At 42.6% G+C, this 16,173-nt stretch overlaps 1 protein-coding gene across 3 annotated transcripts in view; it reads right to left on the bottom strand.

Annotated features, from left to right (window-relative positions):
- CDKAL1 (CDK5 regulatory subunit associated protein 1 like 1) overlaps window positions 1–16,173 on the bottom strand; it is a 729,763-nt gene that overhangs the window by 605,664 nt on the left and 107,926 nt on the right. For all 3 annotated transcript variants that reach the window (XM_008262511.4, XM_051855824.2, XM_002714231.5), the window contains one exon: window positions 13,685–13,769. In XM_008262511.4, coding sequence (XP_008260733.1) covers window positions 13,685–13,769 — 85 coding nt within the window. The remainder of the gene's footprint in view (window positions 1–13,684; window positions 13,770–16,173) is intronic.

The raw sequence follows: 16,173 nt of genomic DNA, 5'->3' as shown, positions 1-16,173 counted from the left end.
AATAAATTTAACTGTCATTCAACTTGGTTTAAAATTTTTATTTATTTATTTGAAAGAGAGAGAGAGAAAAAGAGAGAGAGATTTTCCATCCACTGGTTCACTCCCCAAATGGCCATAACAGCCAGAGCTGGGCCAGTCCGAAGCCAGGAGCCAGGAGCTTCCTCTGGGTCTCCTTCATGGGTGCAGTGGCCCAAAGACTTCAGCCATCCTCCACTGTTTTCCCAGGTGCATTAACAGGGAGCTGGGATCAGAAGTGGAGCAGCCAGGACTTAATCCGGCACCCATATGGGATGCCAACGCTGCAGGCAGTGGCTCTACCTGCTATGCCACAGTACCAGGCCTCAACCTGTTTTCAACTAATTGAAACACTCTACTTTGATTTTGTCTGAATTCTTCTAAAATTTCTAATTTCTAAACCAGACATAAATATATCATAGAACTGAAGCTGAAGCAATGAAAAAATACTTTCCTTATAGATTCCATTTTCATTTTTTAAGATTATGTATTTATTTATTTATTTGAAAGATAGAATGAGAGAGGAGGAGAGGACACAATCTTACATCTACTGGTTCACTCCCCAAATGATGGCAACAGCCGGGGTTAGGTTAGGCCTAAACCAGGAGCCAGGAATGCTAGTCTGGGCTCCCACACAGGTGCAGGGGCCCAAGCAGTTAGGCCATGTTCAGCTGCCTTCCCAGGTGCATTAGCAGGAAACTGGGCAGGAAGCAGAGGAGCCAGCCAGGATTCCAACCAACATTCTGATATGGCATACTGGCATCTCAAGTGGTAGCTTACCCCACTATGCCACAATAACGGTCCCAGATTCCATTTTAAATATGGTCAGAGCAGGTCTTACGAATGGAAAATATGCATGAGTCGCAATTCTTTCTTTTCATTTGTGTATGCAACATCTGAGCCATGAATGTCTCTTGGGTATTTTGTTATTACTTCATCAGAGATTGCTGAACAAAAAGAGAGAAAGTTCTCAATGTCAGCTCTGTTGTTTGTTCACAAGTATGGTAGTGGCCATCTCCAATGTACTGGTCCTGATAAATGACACCAATTTCCATAAAATGCCTATCTGCCCCAAAGGATACACCCAGCGGTAGAATCTGGTTAGCCGCCAATAAACACTCTCCCTTTCTTCCCTACTAATAGAATACCAATTCTGTCGAGAGCAACAGTGCTCACAAGGTAGAACAAATGAGAAACTGCATTTTCCAGGCTCCCTTACACCCAGCGGTAGCTCTATGATGTAAACTGCATTTTCCAGGCTCCCTTACACCCAGCGGTAGCTCTGTGATGTCGCTGCGGATGAGACACAAGCACAGGGTTCTGAGTGGGACTTCCCATGAAGCTCCTCAGTCAAGAGGCAGGCTCAGCCAGCTACCCCTCCTACTGCCTCCTTTTGGGAAACTGCATGTGAAAGCTAGAGGGTAACAAAAGTCAATCCTCTACCTTACCTAAGCCTCTGCTTCTTTAGGTTTTCTATGTCGTGCAGCTAAAGCTAAATCCACAGTCATGCGATCGAACAAGAAAAATACCCAAAAAAAGTTCTATCAAAGCCCACAAAGGATGGCAGACAAAGGCAGGGGATGGAGGGGAATGAGAGGATACACATCGAAAAGACAAACATAGGAGTTGATACCTGCATTTGTTCAACTAACTAGGTGCCGGGACACAGATACAAGACACAGTGGCTGCCCCTAAGGAACTGTGAGAAAAGGCATTATTAAAACAGAGCTATTTTTGAAAAGATTTATTGATTTATTTGAAAGAATTACACAGGGAGAGAAGGAGAGGCAGAGAGAAAGAGAGGTCTTCTATCTGCTGGTTCACTCCCAGTTGGCCGCAATGGCCGGAGCTGCGCCGATCTGAAGCCAGGAGCCAGGAGCTTCTTCCTGGTCTCTGATGCGGGTGCAGGGGCCCAAGACTTGGGCCATCTTCTACTGCTTTCCCAGGCCACAGCAGAAAGCTGGATCGGAAGTGGAGCAACAGGGTCTTGAACCGGCGGCGCTCATACGGGATGTGGCACTGCAGGTGGCATTACCCACCATGCCACAGCACCAGCCCCAAAACAGAGCTATTTTTAAGGGGCAGCCTCACACAGCTGTGCTGGACTGTGATCTACACAGTTGTTCTCATATCCAACAAAGTGTCATACTGTCACCAAAGACGAGGTAGAGAGGCATCAGACTTAGAGGCATAAAAATAGAAAAACAGATAGATATAGCTCTGTTAGATTTGCATCCACCATAAACAGGAGTGTCAATTTGTAAAGTCAACAACAGGAGTCACTGTGCACTTACTCCTCATGTAGGATCTCTGCCCTTAATGTGCTGTACATTGTGATTTAATGCTATAACGAGTACTCAAACAGTATTTTTCACTTTGTGTTTCTATGTGGGTGCAAACTGTTGAAATCTTTACTTAATGTATACTAAACTGATCTGCTGTATATAAAGAAAATTGAAAATGAATCTTGATAAGAATGGAAGAGGAGAGAGAGCGGGAAAGGGGAGGGTTGCGGGTGGGAGGGAAGTCATTGTGGGGGGGGGGGCAATGTAATCCATAAGCTGTACTTTGGAAATCTATATTCATTAAATAAAAGTTAAAAAAAAGATTTGCATCCACAACTATTAGCTTTCAACAATAAGCAGCATTCCACAGAGCCTGTGGATTTTCTTTCCCTTTCACTGCCAGACCTATCCATTCTCCAAGATCATAGAAAGTCAGATCTCAACGCAGTCTGAAATCTCAGCAACTGTGTTAACGTGCCCCAGAGAACACCTAAGCCTAGGCGCAACCCTGCGAAAGGAACAAAACCCGTTAATATTTAACACTGCAGCAGCAAGTCCTACGGGCTTAAAGGAAATGTATTTTTCTTTTATTTCTATATCAATTATTAAGCAACACTGCTAAGTGACTAAAAATTAAGAAAGATTATATTTGTCACACAGAGCATTAAATAAGGGAAGGGGAAAAAAAAAAAACACCAGACTTTTTTTTTCTCTGCTGTTGTATAAACACACACACCAAGAATAAGTAGATGTCTTTCAAACCCAAACAATAGGAAATCACTCTTGGCTGAAAGCACAGGCTTGGATCATGTTGATTTCTTCTTTAATCCTGCTACAGCACGCTTCCGCATGCTCTCTGCAGCCTCCACCTACAGAGCTGTTAGGACAGCAGCCAATACATATATTTAATCACCTAAGTATTCAATGCTATCAGCCAGCTGTTGCCAGTACATAATACACTGACCTCTTTCACGCACCCTCTTGCATAAAATGGCAGAAACAAAGCAACTGTTGATGTAACAGTAATCATGAAATATGCAAAATACTATTCTCCACAAAGATTTTAGATAACTGTAAAACTTGGTTTTGCATTTCAAAATGAGTTACTGCCTCTAAACTGCCTTTTCTGTTCCTGCTTTGCAAATTCCATACTAATCTTTTAACTGAAATTAAATTCTTCCTTCATTTTATTTTTTTAAAAGTCAAGCTTAAAATATACTTTCTCCTTTATTCCCGATAGAATATCTCACAGGGTTATATCACATGGTAACCTTCATCCTCTCGGCTTTCCAAGCTTAAGGAACAGGCACCTCAAAGCTTGTTACAGGACACTGTTTACAATCTGCTCTGAGTATGCATGCCTGTCACCCTTCGCTTCAGAAATCAACCCGAGACCTCTTCATTTGTGTTTCTAGAAGCTTGTCCCTCCAACGTCATTATTAAACCCAAATACACATAGTGGGGATAAAGTACAAAGTCCTCGCAACAAGAGAAAGTAGACTATAGAGAGCCACAAGCTAAGACTGGAACAGATGAATCTCCACATGGTAGGTTTTGCAAAGACCAAACCCAAAACCCAAAACTCATCCAGAGAAATGTGGCCCTCAGCTGACCATATTTCATCGCACTTCAATGAATAATGGAACACTATTCGCCAGGGGCTATTCTAGAGACCAAGGAAATGGAGGTAAGGAAAAGAATCCATCTTTGTCCCTGTGGACATTATCGATGGTTCATTCCTTTCCCAGCATTTTCCATCAGGTTACTGATCCTGAAATTTCTACTTCTCCCACAACAGCTGGTTGAGTTTTTTGTTTGTGTTTCAACTGCAGTGATACACCCGGCACTTCCTCCTCACGATCAAAGCTGGACAATCTGACCCTACAGTCAGACAGGTGTGCTATTTATATTAATTACTTAAGTTATAATATGCTTAACATAAAACAATACATTAACAATGACCCAATGCAATTAAATTCTTTTTCAAAAAATAAGAAAGGGTCGGCGCTGTGGTGCAGCAGGTTAATCCTCCGCCTGAGACGCTGGCATCCCATATGGACGCCGGTTCTAGTCCCAGTTGCTCCTCTTGTGGTCCAGCTTTCTGCTGTGGCCTGGGAAAGCAGTAGAGGATGGCCCAAATGCTTGGGCCCCCGTACCTGAGTGGGAGACCCAGAAGAAGCTCCTGGCTCCCAGCTTTGGATCGGCCCAGCTCCAGCCATTTCGGCCATTTAGGGAGTGAACCAGTGGATGGAGGAGCTTTCTCTCTCTCCCTCTCATTGTCTGTAACTCTACCTCTCAAATAAATAATTAAGTATCTTTAAAAAAAAAAAAAAAGGAAAAAATTACTTCAGTCTAATTGTCCAAAGAGCAACTGAGTAACTGTAATTGGGCACCAGACTCAAGGCCCAGTACTACCAGGTTTCTATCTACCTTCCCCACTCTCTCACTCGTGATGAGATGCTTCAATTAATTATCTGAAGCCTGTAGCTGGCCAGTTCATTTGGTTTGGTGGGGAGAAGAGGATGCTGTTAGTCACATCAGAGCTTCTGCTAGCATAATCAGGCAACTAGTCCAAGAGAAGAGAAGTATTCTTACCCGTTACTACTTCCCTTAGAAAAGCAACTGTGAACCAATGACAAGCACAAGCGTCTCACCTCATTTAGGATAAGAGAGGTTTTTTCCTGATCTACAGACACAACGTAAAAAGCAAAATGGCATAACTACTTAGAAGGGAACCCCTTTTTGCAAGGATTCACCCTCTATCCGACACAGGACTCACAGTCACATGGCGGGGAGGGGGGCATTTCCATGACAACTTGTGGTTCCCATTTCCCAGGAAATGGAAAACCCTTACAGAATAGGGTCAGAGGGTCAAAGACCCCATGAAGAAGATCTCCCTGAGGGCAGAATTCCCAATCTGGTAGAGAACCACATACATAAATGAATAATAAAATGCAAATTAACTTCAAGGAATGGACCTTGAAGGAAAGCAGGGGAGGCTAGGAGATGACCTCACAGATGATCCTATCTTAACTATCTGGCCAAGCAGGATTAACACAGCAGGGGGAGAAGCGAGGAAATGAGTGAACAAACACACATGAACACACACACACTCAAGTGAGGGCCGGGCAGGAGTGGGAGGGTACTCCAGGAAAAATAAACTCAAACATATTATGTGCTTCGAAATTTTATAATTGGGAGGGGGGTTGAGGAATAAAATCTTAGGGAAGAATGATGAGAAAAGAGGTAGGCCAGGAACAAGCTGAAAAATATTTTGTTACACTAAGAAATTGCATCTTCATCCTGAAGCTGAGAAGGAAGCGCTACAGGGGTTTGAAGGAGGAGAAAGCATGAACTGGAACAGAACAGAAGCTGAGAATAAACTTAACACAGAACAATCGACTGTAGTATCTTGAGCCGAAGATAATGAGAACCATAACTGAGTCAGCAGCAATGAGGACGGGGGAAAGGATAAAATCCAAAAGATACACGTCTAGTTCCTGACAGTTTGACGAGAACACATGTGTTCACTACAGGTTCCAAGAACACTACGCACCACGGTTAGTGATAAAACCCTAGGAAAAGGGAGCAAAGAGTTAGAGGGGGAGCAGATAATTTTGGAAGCAGAATCAACCCTCCAGAGTGGAGAAAGAGGAGGAGGAAAACAGGCAGCCACAGAACACTCCCAGCTGACTGTAACCAAGCAAGATGAGCAATGCTCACGGAAACAGCGGCTGGAGAAGAGGTAGGGTGCATGAGGAAGAGGCTGGGCCCGAGGACTGGAAATGACCCTGGTCATCCAAACGCAATAGTCCAGGAAGCAGTGGGATACACAAATCTAGACATTGGAAGGAGAGATAAGGGTCAGAAACAAATGTGGGAGTAACCAGTCTAAGAGGCAACAACGAAACAATGGAAACAGATGTGAAAAGATAGGAAACTGCAAATTCACATTAAGCATATTACTGGTTTGGGGGAAAAATCTTAATGGACAATAAATGATGGGCAAAACACATACTTGTCGCTCCCCCTCTTCGTGGAGGAACGACACTAAACCCTGCGCTGTTCTTTCGTCTGCTCGGCCCTCCCCGGGTTTGCTGCTGGTTCTTCCCGGGTTGGCTGCTGGTCCTTCCCGGGTTGGCTACCGTCCCTTCCACCTCCGTGGAAGGGCGGTTCCCCCTGCCACTTTCCCCACTTCCGCGGGGGAGCGGCACACCGCCGGCCGGCTCTCTGGGGGCTGCACAGGTGTTCCCCTTAGATGTTCCCCTTAGATGTTCCTGGTGCATGCCGTCTCTCTCCTCCTTTATAGTCCTCCTCCGCCAATCCTAACTCGGCTGCCCACACGCCGAGTACGCTGCTCTCCTCCAATCAGGAGCAAGTCCTACAGTTTATTGGCTGAACTGGAGGCAGCTGTGTAGAAGCTGTTTCCTTCTCTCCCAGCGCCATATTGTGGGAGAGCAGATGCATAGAATAAGTCTTAATTCCAGTAACTTAGTCTAGTCCGAGTTGCTCCCCACAATACTAAGTCGAAACAACCAATACTGTGAACTAACTTTCCACACAGAAGGAAACTTTTTGGTGGGCAAAAATGCGTGAAACTGAGACGGTCACTGGTAACAGCATGCCATCATTTCATGTATCTGCTACTAATATCCTGTTTTTTAATTTTTTTTTTTTTTTGATAGGCAGAGTGGACAGTGAGAAACAGAGAGACAGAGAGAAAGGTCTTCCTTTGCCGTTGGTTCACCCTCCAATGGCCGCCGCGACCGGCGCACTGCGGCCGGCACATTGCGCTGATCCGAAGGCAGGAGCCAGGTACTTATTCTGGTCTCCCATGGGGTGCAGGGCCCAAGGACTTGGGCCATCCTCCACTGCACTCCTGGGCCACAGCAGAGAGCTGGCCTGGAAGAGGGGCAACCGGGACAGAATCCGGCGCCCCGACCGGGACTAGAACCCGGTGTGCCGGCGCCACAGGCGGAGGATTAGCCTATTGAGCCGTGGCGCCAGCCTGCTACTAATATCTTCAACAGCAACATAAATCTGATACTGAACACAAGCTATTTCACACAAGTAGAAAAATCAAAGTATCTTACTGAAAAGTAAACCAAATACTAACACGGAAGCGTAACTCAAAATAACATGTTATCAAACTTGATTCTTGCAAAAGGTCACACTAAAACCCAGCGTGATTTTTATCTTCTAATGCCAAAAACTTTAATCAAGAATTAACTAAGAAAAAAAAGTTTTAGTTAAAAAAAATAGTAACCTCGCTGCTAGTGAACCCCGTGAACAACAGAACCAGTTGGGGGGTTAATTTTCTTTTAAGCCAATCACTAACTCAAAGAGCAAAGCACTTCTCTGTTCCTAAGTCAGCTTTACTGAAAGCAGTTTATTTTACAAATTCAAATTGAGTAAGTCTTCCCCAATTTCAAGTTTTGAAAAAAGAGATAAAACTACATAAACCAAAGAATATTTTCACAATAGGAATGACAAATAACTTATACATTTGCTTGACAATGTTCTATGAGGAGTTTTCTCACACAGAGAAGACAGTAGACAGAGCAGGTATCCTCTATGTCAACCACACTTCTGTATCCAATTCTCCCTCTGCTTTCAATTGTTCCTGCATGTACTTTCACTCAGATACCCAAGCCATTCCATGAACATTACCATCATTTCTACAGGCAACAGCCATTCACAGAACGAGTGGCTCTTGTGGATCCACTATCACCAAGGCTAAACCACAGTGCCCATTTGGGTTAATACGCACAGGGTCACGCAGAGGTTGACCATGATCAAAGTCAGCTGGCTAGTCTTTCTGTCATTTATATAGAACACACAAGATGTGTTTATTTTCACCAGCCTCTGAATGACCTCCTTTAGGTGGCATGGAAAAGATCCCACATTTCTATAAAGCATTAACTAAAGGAGTTTTCTTATTTGATACTCTCATTAAGAGAATTTCATTTTTTTTTGAAACTTTTGATCTTTTTTTCATTTACTCAAGAACCCTTCAAGTTAAAGGCCATGCTGTATAAATTAAATTGGTGTAATGGATAAAACAAGGACAGGGCAGCTGACAAATGCTCAAGACGAAAGAGAAGCCGTCCAATGGGCTGCCCTCATAAAATGTGGGGTTCATTAGTGATTTTTTTCTAAATTGGTAAAGGCAACAGCATTTCAGACTTCAAAGTTCAAAGGACAGCCAAAAAACTCACTCTTACCTCTGTATTTTGCTACTTAAAACTCTTACTCTTTTATCAATCTGAACATGAGTATTACAAACACAGTAAAGCCTTAGGAATAATACCGAAACAAAGTTAAACGAGAAACAAACAAGAATTCAGTCTATGACTGTCCTGTCAGAAATTCACAATTGCTCTATCTTAATCAATGAGACTGTATTAATCACAGGAAGGACAGCAACCCCTGAGTTATTTTTCATTACTTTTGTTAAAATGAGGTGCTCTGCCTAGTGGCTCAAGAGACACAAAGTGAGGTGACAAGTAATTAAAGACAAATATTAAGTACCAAGAACATTTGTGTGCATGCATTTCAAATTATTTTTTTAGCAAAATAAAACTCTTTCAATTCCATTTTCCATCAACTTTTTCAAGTACCCGAGTCCATCGGAAGGGAAAGAAGAGCAGATGATCGGAGATGGTAACAGCCACTCCTGAGCAGCACCGCGAGGCAATTGCCATGGAGAGGAGCCCAGGGGAGAAAAAACAGGCCCCCCTCCACTGTTGTAGATGTCTGAATTTGAGCATGAGGGCTGGGGCCCGATAAAGAAGAAACAGCGACAGCTCATCAGTCTCTTCCTGAATGTAAAATTTTACCCCAGACCAAGGGAGAAAAATGAAAACTAAACGCGTGCAAGAGTCCGAAGGGAAAGCATAGAGCCAGAGGATGAGGGGAGACGAATGTGCAGCTTAACCTGGCAGACCACACGGTTTATGAACTACCCTGCTTCGCTTTGCTTTGATAGGAGACGGTGCCAAGAGAGAAGGCATCCACACAGCACAATGCTCGACAAAAGCAGGTCATTCATCGATCACCGCAAGTCTCCAAAGGCACGCGTGTCACTGGAACTGGAGGTCTGCTGGCTGTGCACTGTTATGGTGTCTTTTACAGGGTTTATACTGGAAACAATCAAGTGCTAGCTTTTTCATTTTGTTCTTTTTTAACATTTATTTACTTGAAAGTCAGAGTTACACAGAGAGAGAAGGAGAGGCAGAGACAGAAAGAGAGGTCTTCCATCCGCTGGTTCACTCCCCAGTTGGCTGCAACAGTCGAAGCTGCAATGATCCGAAGCCAGGAGCCAAGAGCTTCTTCCAGGTCTCCCATGCAGGTGCAGGGAGGGGCCCAAGGACTTGGGCCATTCTCTAGTGCTTTCCCAGGCCATAGCAGAGAGCTGGATCAGAAGTGGAGCAGCCGGGTCTTGAATTGGCACCCATAAGGGATGCCAGTACTGCAGGCAGCGGCTTTACCCACTACGCTACAGCACCGGTCCCTCATTTTGTTCTGATTTAAGGATACATTTGTTTGATAGGGAGATTCAGAGAAAGAGGGAGATCTTTCAGCTGCTAGTTCACTCTCTAGATGGCCACAACAGCCGGGTCTGAGCCTGGCGGAAGCAGTGATTTAGATGGGAAGCAGGGCAGCCAGGACTCCAACAGCACTCGAACAGATGATGCCATAGTCACAAGTGGAAGCTTAACATGCTGTGCAGGCCCCTTTTCTTTTTCTTTCCTCTTTCCTTTTTATTTTTTGGGTTTTTTTTTTTCAGTGTTAGTTTAAGTACAGTCTTAACAAGAACAATTTGTGATGATTAAAAATTTTCAAAGCCATTAAGATCTACTTAATCATACATGACATTCTATTTAAATAATCTGTCAATCAAACAGAACAGGGACAACTCTACCACTAATACACTGCACAGCCTCAGAGTATTTCATCTGTAAATCACATGCTGCTTCCCCCATGAAACCGGAATAAAAATGGAATCTGCAACTCAATGAGAGGCCATGAGAAGTAAGCCAGATAGCATCCAGCTCACATGCAGCACTTAGAACAGTGACTGCTACATGGAAGACATTAATACAGGTCAAGCAGATTCACTGCCTGATTGCAAAGAGTTAGCTGAGACTGAATACAATATACCCCAAACCCAAACATGTCTTCCCTCCATCCGAGCTCTCTTTCTGGAATTCCTGTTTCACTAGCAAAGCCAGAGACCTCAGAGTCATCTGCAACAGCCTTGGAAGAGTGAAGACGGTTTCCTTCTCAAGCCAGCCACTCCCTTCCTACTCTGACTGCTCCATTTAGATGACATCATCTGTAACCAGAGTCTGGCGGGACTCCTGATCTGCACCCTTCCTTACACAGGAACCACGTGATTAACCCTCTGAGACCAGGAAAACAAACAGAGAAAATGAAAACTTTTCAAGTTTACCATTTTAACTGGCTTAAAAATAAATACTTTAATTGCATGGAGAAAGGATATAGTATTATTATTATTATTATTATTATTAGGAAAATCAGCTGAATTACTAGGAAACATTAGGATTATTATATATTATTATTATTATTAGGAAAATCAGCTGAATTATTGGGAAATATTAGGAAAATCAGCTGAAAGATTCTCAAGTGCTAAATGAAGAAAATTATAAACCCTTAAATATCAGAGTAGACTACAACACCTTATTCACGGATTAGAAAACTCAAAATTATAAACATTCAATTTTCCCCAAGTCATTTAAAAATCCAATGTAACCACAATCAAAACTACCATGTTATTTCTGTTGAGCTTACAAACTAATGTTAAATTCATATGGAAATGCAATGAGCAAAGAAGACCCAAGACACTCTTAAAGAAAAAGAGAAAAGGAATCACAATATCAAATACCCAGACAATATAAACATATACTACAAATGACTATGTCCAACAGAACACTACGCCACAGCAAAGAATAAAGAAATGGATCAATGGAACAAATCAGAGGACTCAAGGACTGACCCAAACATCTAAGGATATTCAATACCCAGATAAAAAGACAAAGGATGGATGACTTTTTTTTTGACAGATAGTTAGACATTGAGAGAGAGAGACAGAGACAAAGGTCTTCCTTCCCCAAAATGGCCACTATGGTCAGAGCTATGCCAAGCCAAAGCCAGGAGCCTCTTCCCAGTCTCCCACGCAGGTGCAGGGGCCCAAGCACTTGGGCCATCCTCCACTACCCTCCTGGGCCACAGCAGAAAACTGGACTGGAAGAGGAGCAACTGGGACTAGAACCCGGTGCCCATATGAGATGCTGGCACTGCAGGCAGAGGATTATCCAAGTGAGCTATGGCGCTGGCCCCTAAAATAGACTTCTTAAAAAAAAAAAAAAAAGATACAGGAGTAAATGGTTATCTACATGGTAAAAAATGAAATTGAGCTACTTCATGGTACAATACCAAAATAATAATAATAATGCCAGATGGATTATTTACCTAAATCTAAGAGGTAATATCATAGACCTTTTAGAAGAAAACATAGGAAAATACTTTAATAACTTCAAAATAAGGAAAAACTTCTTAAACAATAAATACATAGACCAAAAGCAAAGGATACATTTTAAAATATAAATTGTCTCCTAAAAGATACCATTAAAGAAAGCAGAAAGCTAAACTACAACAGAGAGGAGATGTCTACATCATGTGTAATATCTAAGGATCAGTGTGAAAACTACATATAGGGGCAGGTGTTAAGCACAGTGAATAAGACGCCAGTTTGAACACCTGCATCCCAGGTCAGAGTGCCTAGGGTTGAGTCCTGCCTTTGCTCCCAATTCCAGCTTCCTGCTAGTCCACACCGTGGGTGGCCACAGGTGATGGGCTCAAGTAGTTAGGTCCATGCTACCCCCATGGGAGACTTGGATCCAGTCCCCAGTTCCCAGCTTCCACTTGACCCAACCCCAACTGTTGTAGCCATTTGAGAGGTGAACAAGCAGGTGGGAAATCTCTCTTCCTTTCAAATAAATAGGAAAATTTTAAGTCTTCAGATAAAAGAATACAACATATTGTCACAAATAGATAATAAAAGGGAAAAACTCAAAAGAAAAGTAGACAAAAGGCCTGAAAAGCCAATTACAGAAAAGGAGACTCCAAATGACCGAGAGACATATAAAAAGATGTTCCGTCTCATTAGTGATCACAGAAGTGCAATTAAAACCATAGTATCATCTTCACCAAAAAATCTGCAAAAATTATTAAGTCTGACCATATCAAGTGTTGACAAGAACACGGAACAACATACACACATCCATGACTGGTGGGAACAAACACTAGCGGGTGCATTTATGAAAACAAATTGTTATTGCCTGCTTAAGTCTGAGCATACACATACCTGTGACCCAATATTCAGCTCTTAGTTACATATCCTAGAATAATTCTTAAGTGCTTTAGAAAATAAATTAAAATATGTATGGCAGCAGACTCCATGAAAGAAAACACTGAGGAAGACTCTATCAATATGAAACTGGATAAATAAATTGGGCACATTCAATGAAATAGTAGGAATGGATAGATGCTGAGGAAAAGAGCAAATCTCAGAAGAACACACAGTATATTCCCAATACGTAAAGTCCAAACAGGGCTAAACTAAACAACATGGTTTAGAGATGCACTTAATGAAGATAAATCCTCTAAAAATAGTAACAGAATGACTCCCTGTCTATATTCCAGAGGAACAGTTGTTTTTCTACCTATGACTTGTTGAATTCTTTATTTAGTGCAGGATTAAGCTCGTGACCATAAATTAAACTGAAAGTGAGTCACTGCCAAAAAAAAAAAAAAAAAATAGGAAAGGAAGGAGGGAGGGAGGGGAGGGGAGGGTGCAAAGTACCATTATGCTCTTAAACTGCACATATGAAATACATGAGTTTTTTCCCTTTTTTTATATATATATATATATTTATATTTAAATAGTAACAAATGACTCACAAAATGAAGCCTACTTCTTGGGGAGCACGATTCAAAGAGGGATACTTGGCACTGTTATCGTCTTGACAATGGCATTTGTATTTTTTGTGCTGGGTTGTGATTATTAAGCTGTTAAGTTTATTATACTGAAAGCATACAAGTTTATATAATATGCTTCACAATAAAACTAACAAGAGTAAAGCTAGGAAATGAATCCTAAGAAACTACCGGTTAGAAAAGTTCTCATTAAAACCTCTCTCCTTATTAGATAAATTCAATACAGTATAATCTCAGAAGACCAACTCGTAATTTTTGAAACACACTAAATATTTGCATGGACATTAGGAGACTTTAAAAGGTAAATTTTTCTGACTGTCACATTGATAACAGAAATAGGGGAAAAATCAACTTCCACTTACTTAATTGAATTTCTAAAATGGTCTTCAGCTGGGTTTTTTACAGTACAACTGTTCAGGAGCCATAAATCTGCATCCGAAGCATTTTCTAGAAAAAAATAAAATGAACAGGAGAAAGAAAAGTCAGTATCAGATCAAGTCATCAAAAATATCCCCATGGGTACCTAGACGGCACTGGAAATGCCAGGGCAAGGGATGGAAGGCCAGTGCACAGTCAAGGACATCGTCAAAGACAAAGAGTAGGCAATGGCCATCATATAGAAATACTCAGGAGCAACAAATACAGATTTTTTTTGGTCATTAGAAATGTAATGAGAATAGCAGTCTTCTTTCTTTCTTTTCAGTGCCTGAAAGTACTATTTAATAACTGACAAAAACTAAAGTGAAACTGGCCTAATCTAACCTCTGAATACAAAATTAATTGCCCCTTTTGGAACTATGTACGTGTATTTTTCAGGCACAGGTATCAGCACACACAGAATATTCTTCACCATGAGAAATTACTCAAATTGTAACTTATTTGTATTGAAAATTAATGACTTACCTCAAAGTTAGCCTTCTATTCCTATCAACAATTTTATCACAGTTACACTATAATTCACTGCCAATGCAACACATAAGCCACATCTATATGTATGAAAATTAGTTTTTAAAATACCTAATGTGAAACTATTCTACCTGCCTTTTAGATACCTTACTTGCCTAAAAGAATCTTATACATTGATAAAATTACCATTAAAAAAAAGGAAAATCAAAATTGAAAACTGGGGCCTACGCTGTGGCACAGTGGGTGGGGCCTCCACCTGCGGTGCCGGCATCCCATATGGGCACCAGTTCAAGTCTTGGCTGCCCCACTTCCAATCTGGCTCTCTGTGATGGCCAGGAAAAGCAGTGGAGGATGACCCAATCCTTGGGCCCTGAACCCACATGGGAGACCCAGAAGAAGCTCCTGGCTTCAGGTCAGCCCAGCTCCAGCCATCCATTGCGGCCATTTGGGTAATGAAGCAGTGGATGGAAAACCTCTCTCTCTCTCTCGCTCTCTCTCTCTAACTCTGCCTTTCAAATAAATAATTTTTTTTAAAAAAATGAAAACTGCAGCTCCTTCAACCATACTTCAATAAGAACAGAGGTGACAGTCAAATGATCATTACTGCCCCATATGCCTTCCAATTCTTTGCCAAACCCCCACTCCACTGTCTTAATCTCCCCCCAGCAACCAGAGAGGCCTTTTATGAAATGTAAATCTGATAACATCACTTCTTTGCTCAAACTCAGAAAAGATGAGAATTCATCTACCTTCTCTTAGTTCTCTCCAAATTCTTCCCCACACTGCCACCTGCCAAAACAATCCTCTAATATCAACCTGGTCCTAAAACACATTCAATCTTTCCACAACTTCTTAAGATATTAAAAACCTGTCTAGGGGCCAGCACTGTGGCACAGCGGATTAAAGCCCTGGCCTACAATACCAGCACTCCATATGGGCACTGGTTCGAGTCCCAACTGCTCCACTTCCAATCCAACTCTCCGCTATGGCCTCGGAAAGCAGTATAAGATGGCCTAAGTCTTTGGGCCCCTGCACCCAGAACAAACTCCTGGCTCCTGACTCCGGATCAGATCAGCTCTGGCTGTTGCAGCCATTTGGGGAGTGAACCAGCGGATGGAAGAACTCACTCTGTGTCTCCACCTCTCTCTGTAACTTGGTCTTTCAAATAAATAAATAAATAAAATAAAAACCTGCCTAGAGGCTGGTGGTGTGGTACAGTAGGCTAAGTCTCCATCTGTGGCACCAGCATCCCATATGGACACCTGTTCATGTCCCAGCTTCTCCACTTCCTATCCAGCCCCCTGCTAATGGCCTGGGAAGGCAGTAGAAGATGGCCCAAGTGTTTGGGTTCCTGCATCCATGTGGGAGACCCAGAAGCTGCTCTAGATTCCTGGCTTCAGATTGGTCCAGCTCCAGCCATTGCAGCCATTTGGGGCAGATGAAAGATCTATCTCTCCCTCTCACTGTCTAATTCTACCTCTCAAATAAATAACAAAATCTTTAAAAACAAAACAAAACTTGTCTAAATGTAGCCACTTAACTTCCACCTTCAATATTCGTCTCTCCCTAGCCACCTGCCCCTGCAGCCAGGCTAACTCCTACTCAACTTCAGTTTCTGCTTAGGGCTTGCTCAGTGCCACTTCTCTGAGGGCGCCCCCACAATGGACCGAGCACAAGATGTTTTTGCACTTTACAATTCTGTATTAAATCATTCATTTTCTGCCTGTTCTTAGCACTCTCAATGTCCAAATCCTAACACCATGATCGGCACAGAGTGGACATTCACACGGTCATGGGACAATGGTGGGCGAGGAGGTGAGGGAGGAGAGGAGGGCAGCATGGGGACAACGTGTGTGACGACCTGTGTGTGGCACGGCCACCAGCTCCCAAAGCTCCAAAGGCCAGACTCACCTTCAGAAACAGGCTCCAGGGAAGCCACAGGCGT

The sequence above is a fragment of the Oryctolagus cuniculus genome, chromosome 5, assembly GCF_964237555.1.
Source record: "Oryctolagus cuniculus chromosome 5, mOryCun1.1, whole genome shotgun sequence".
NCBI lineage: Eukaryota > Metazoa > Chordata > Mammalia > Lagomorpha > Leporidae > Oryctolagus > Oryctolagus cuniculus.
This window is presented reverse-complemented; position numbering and strand designations above follow the sequence as displayed.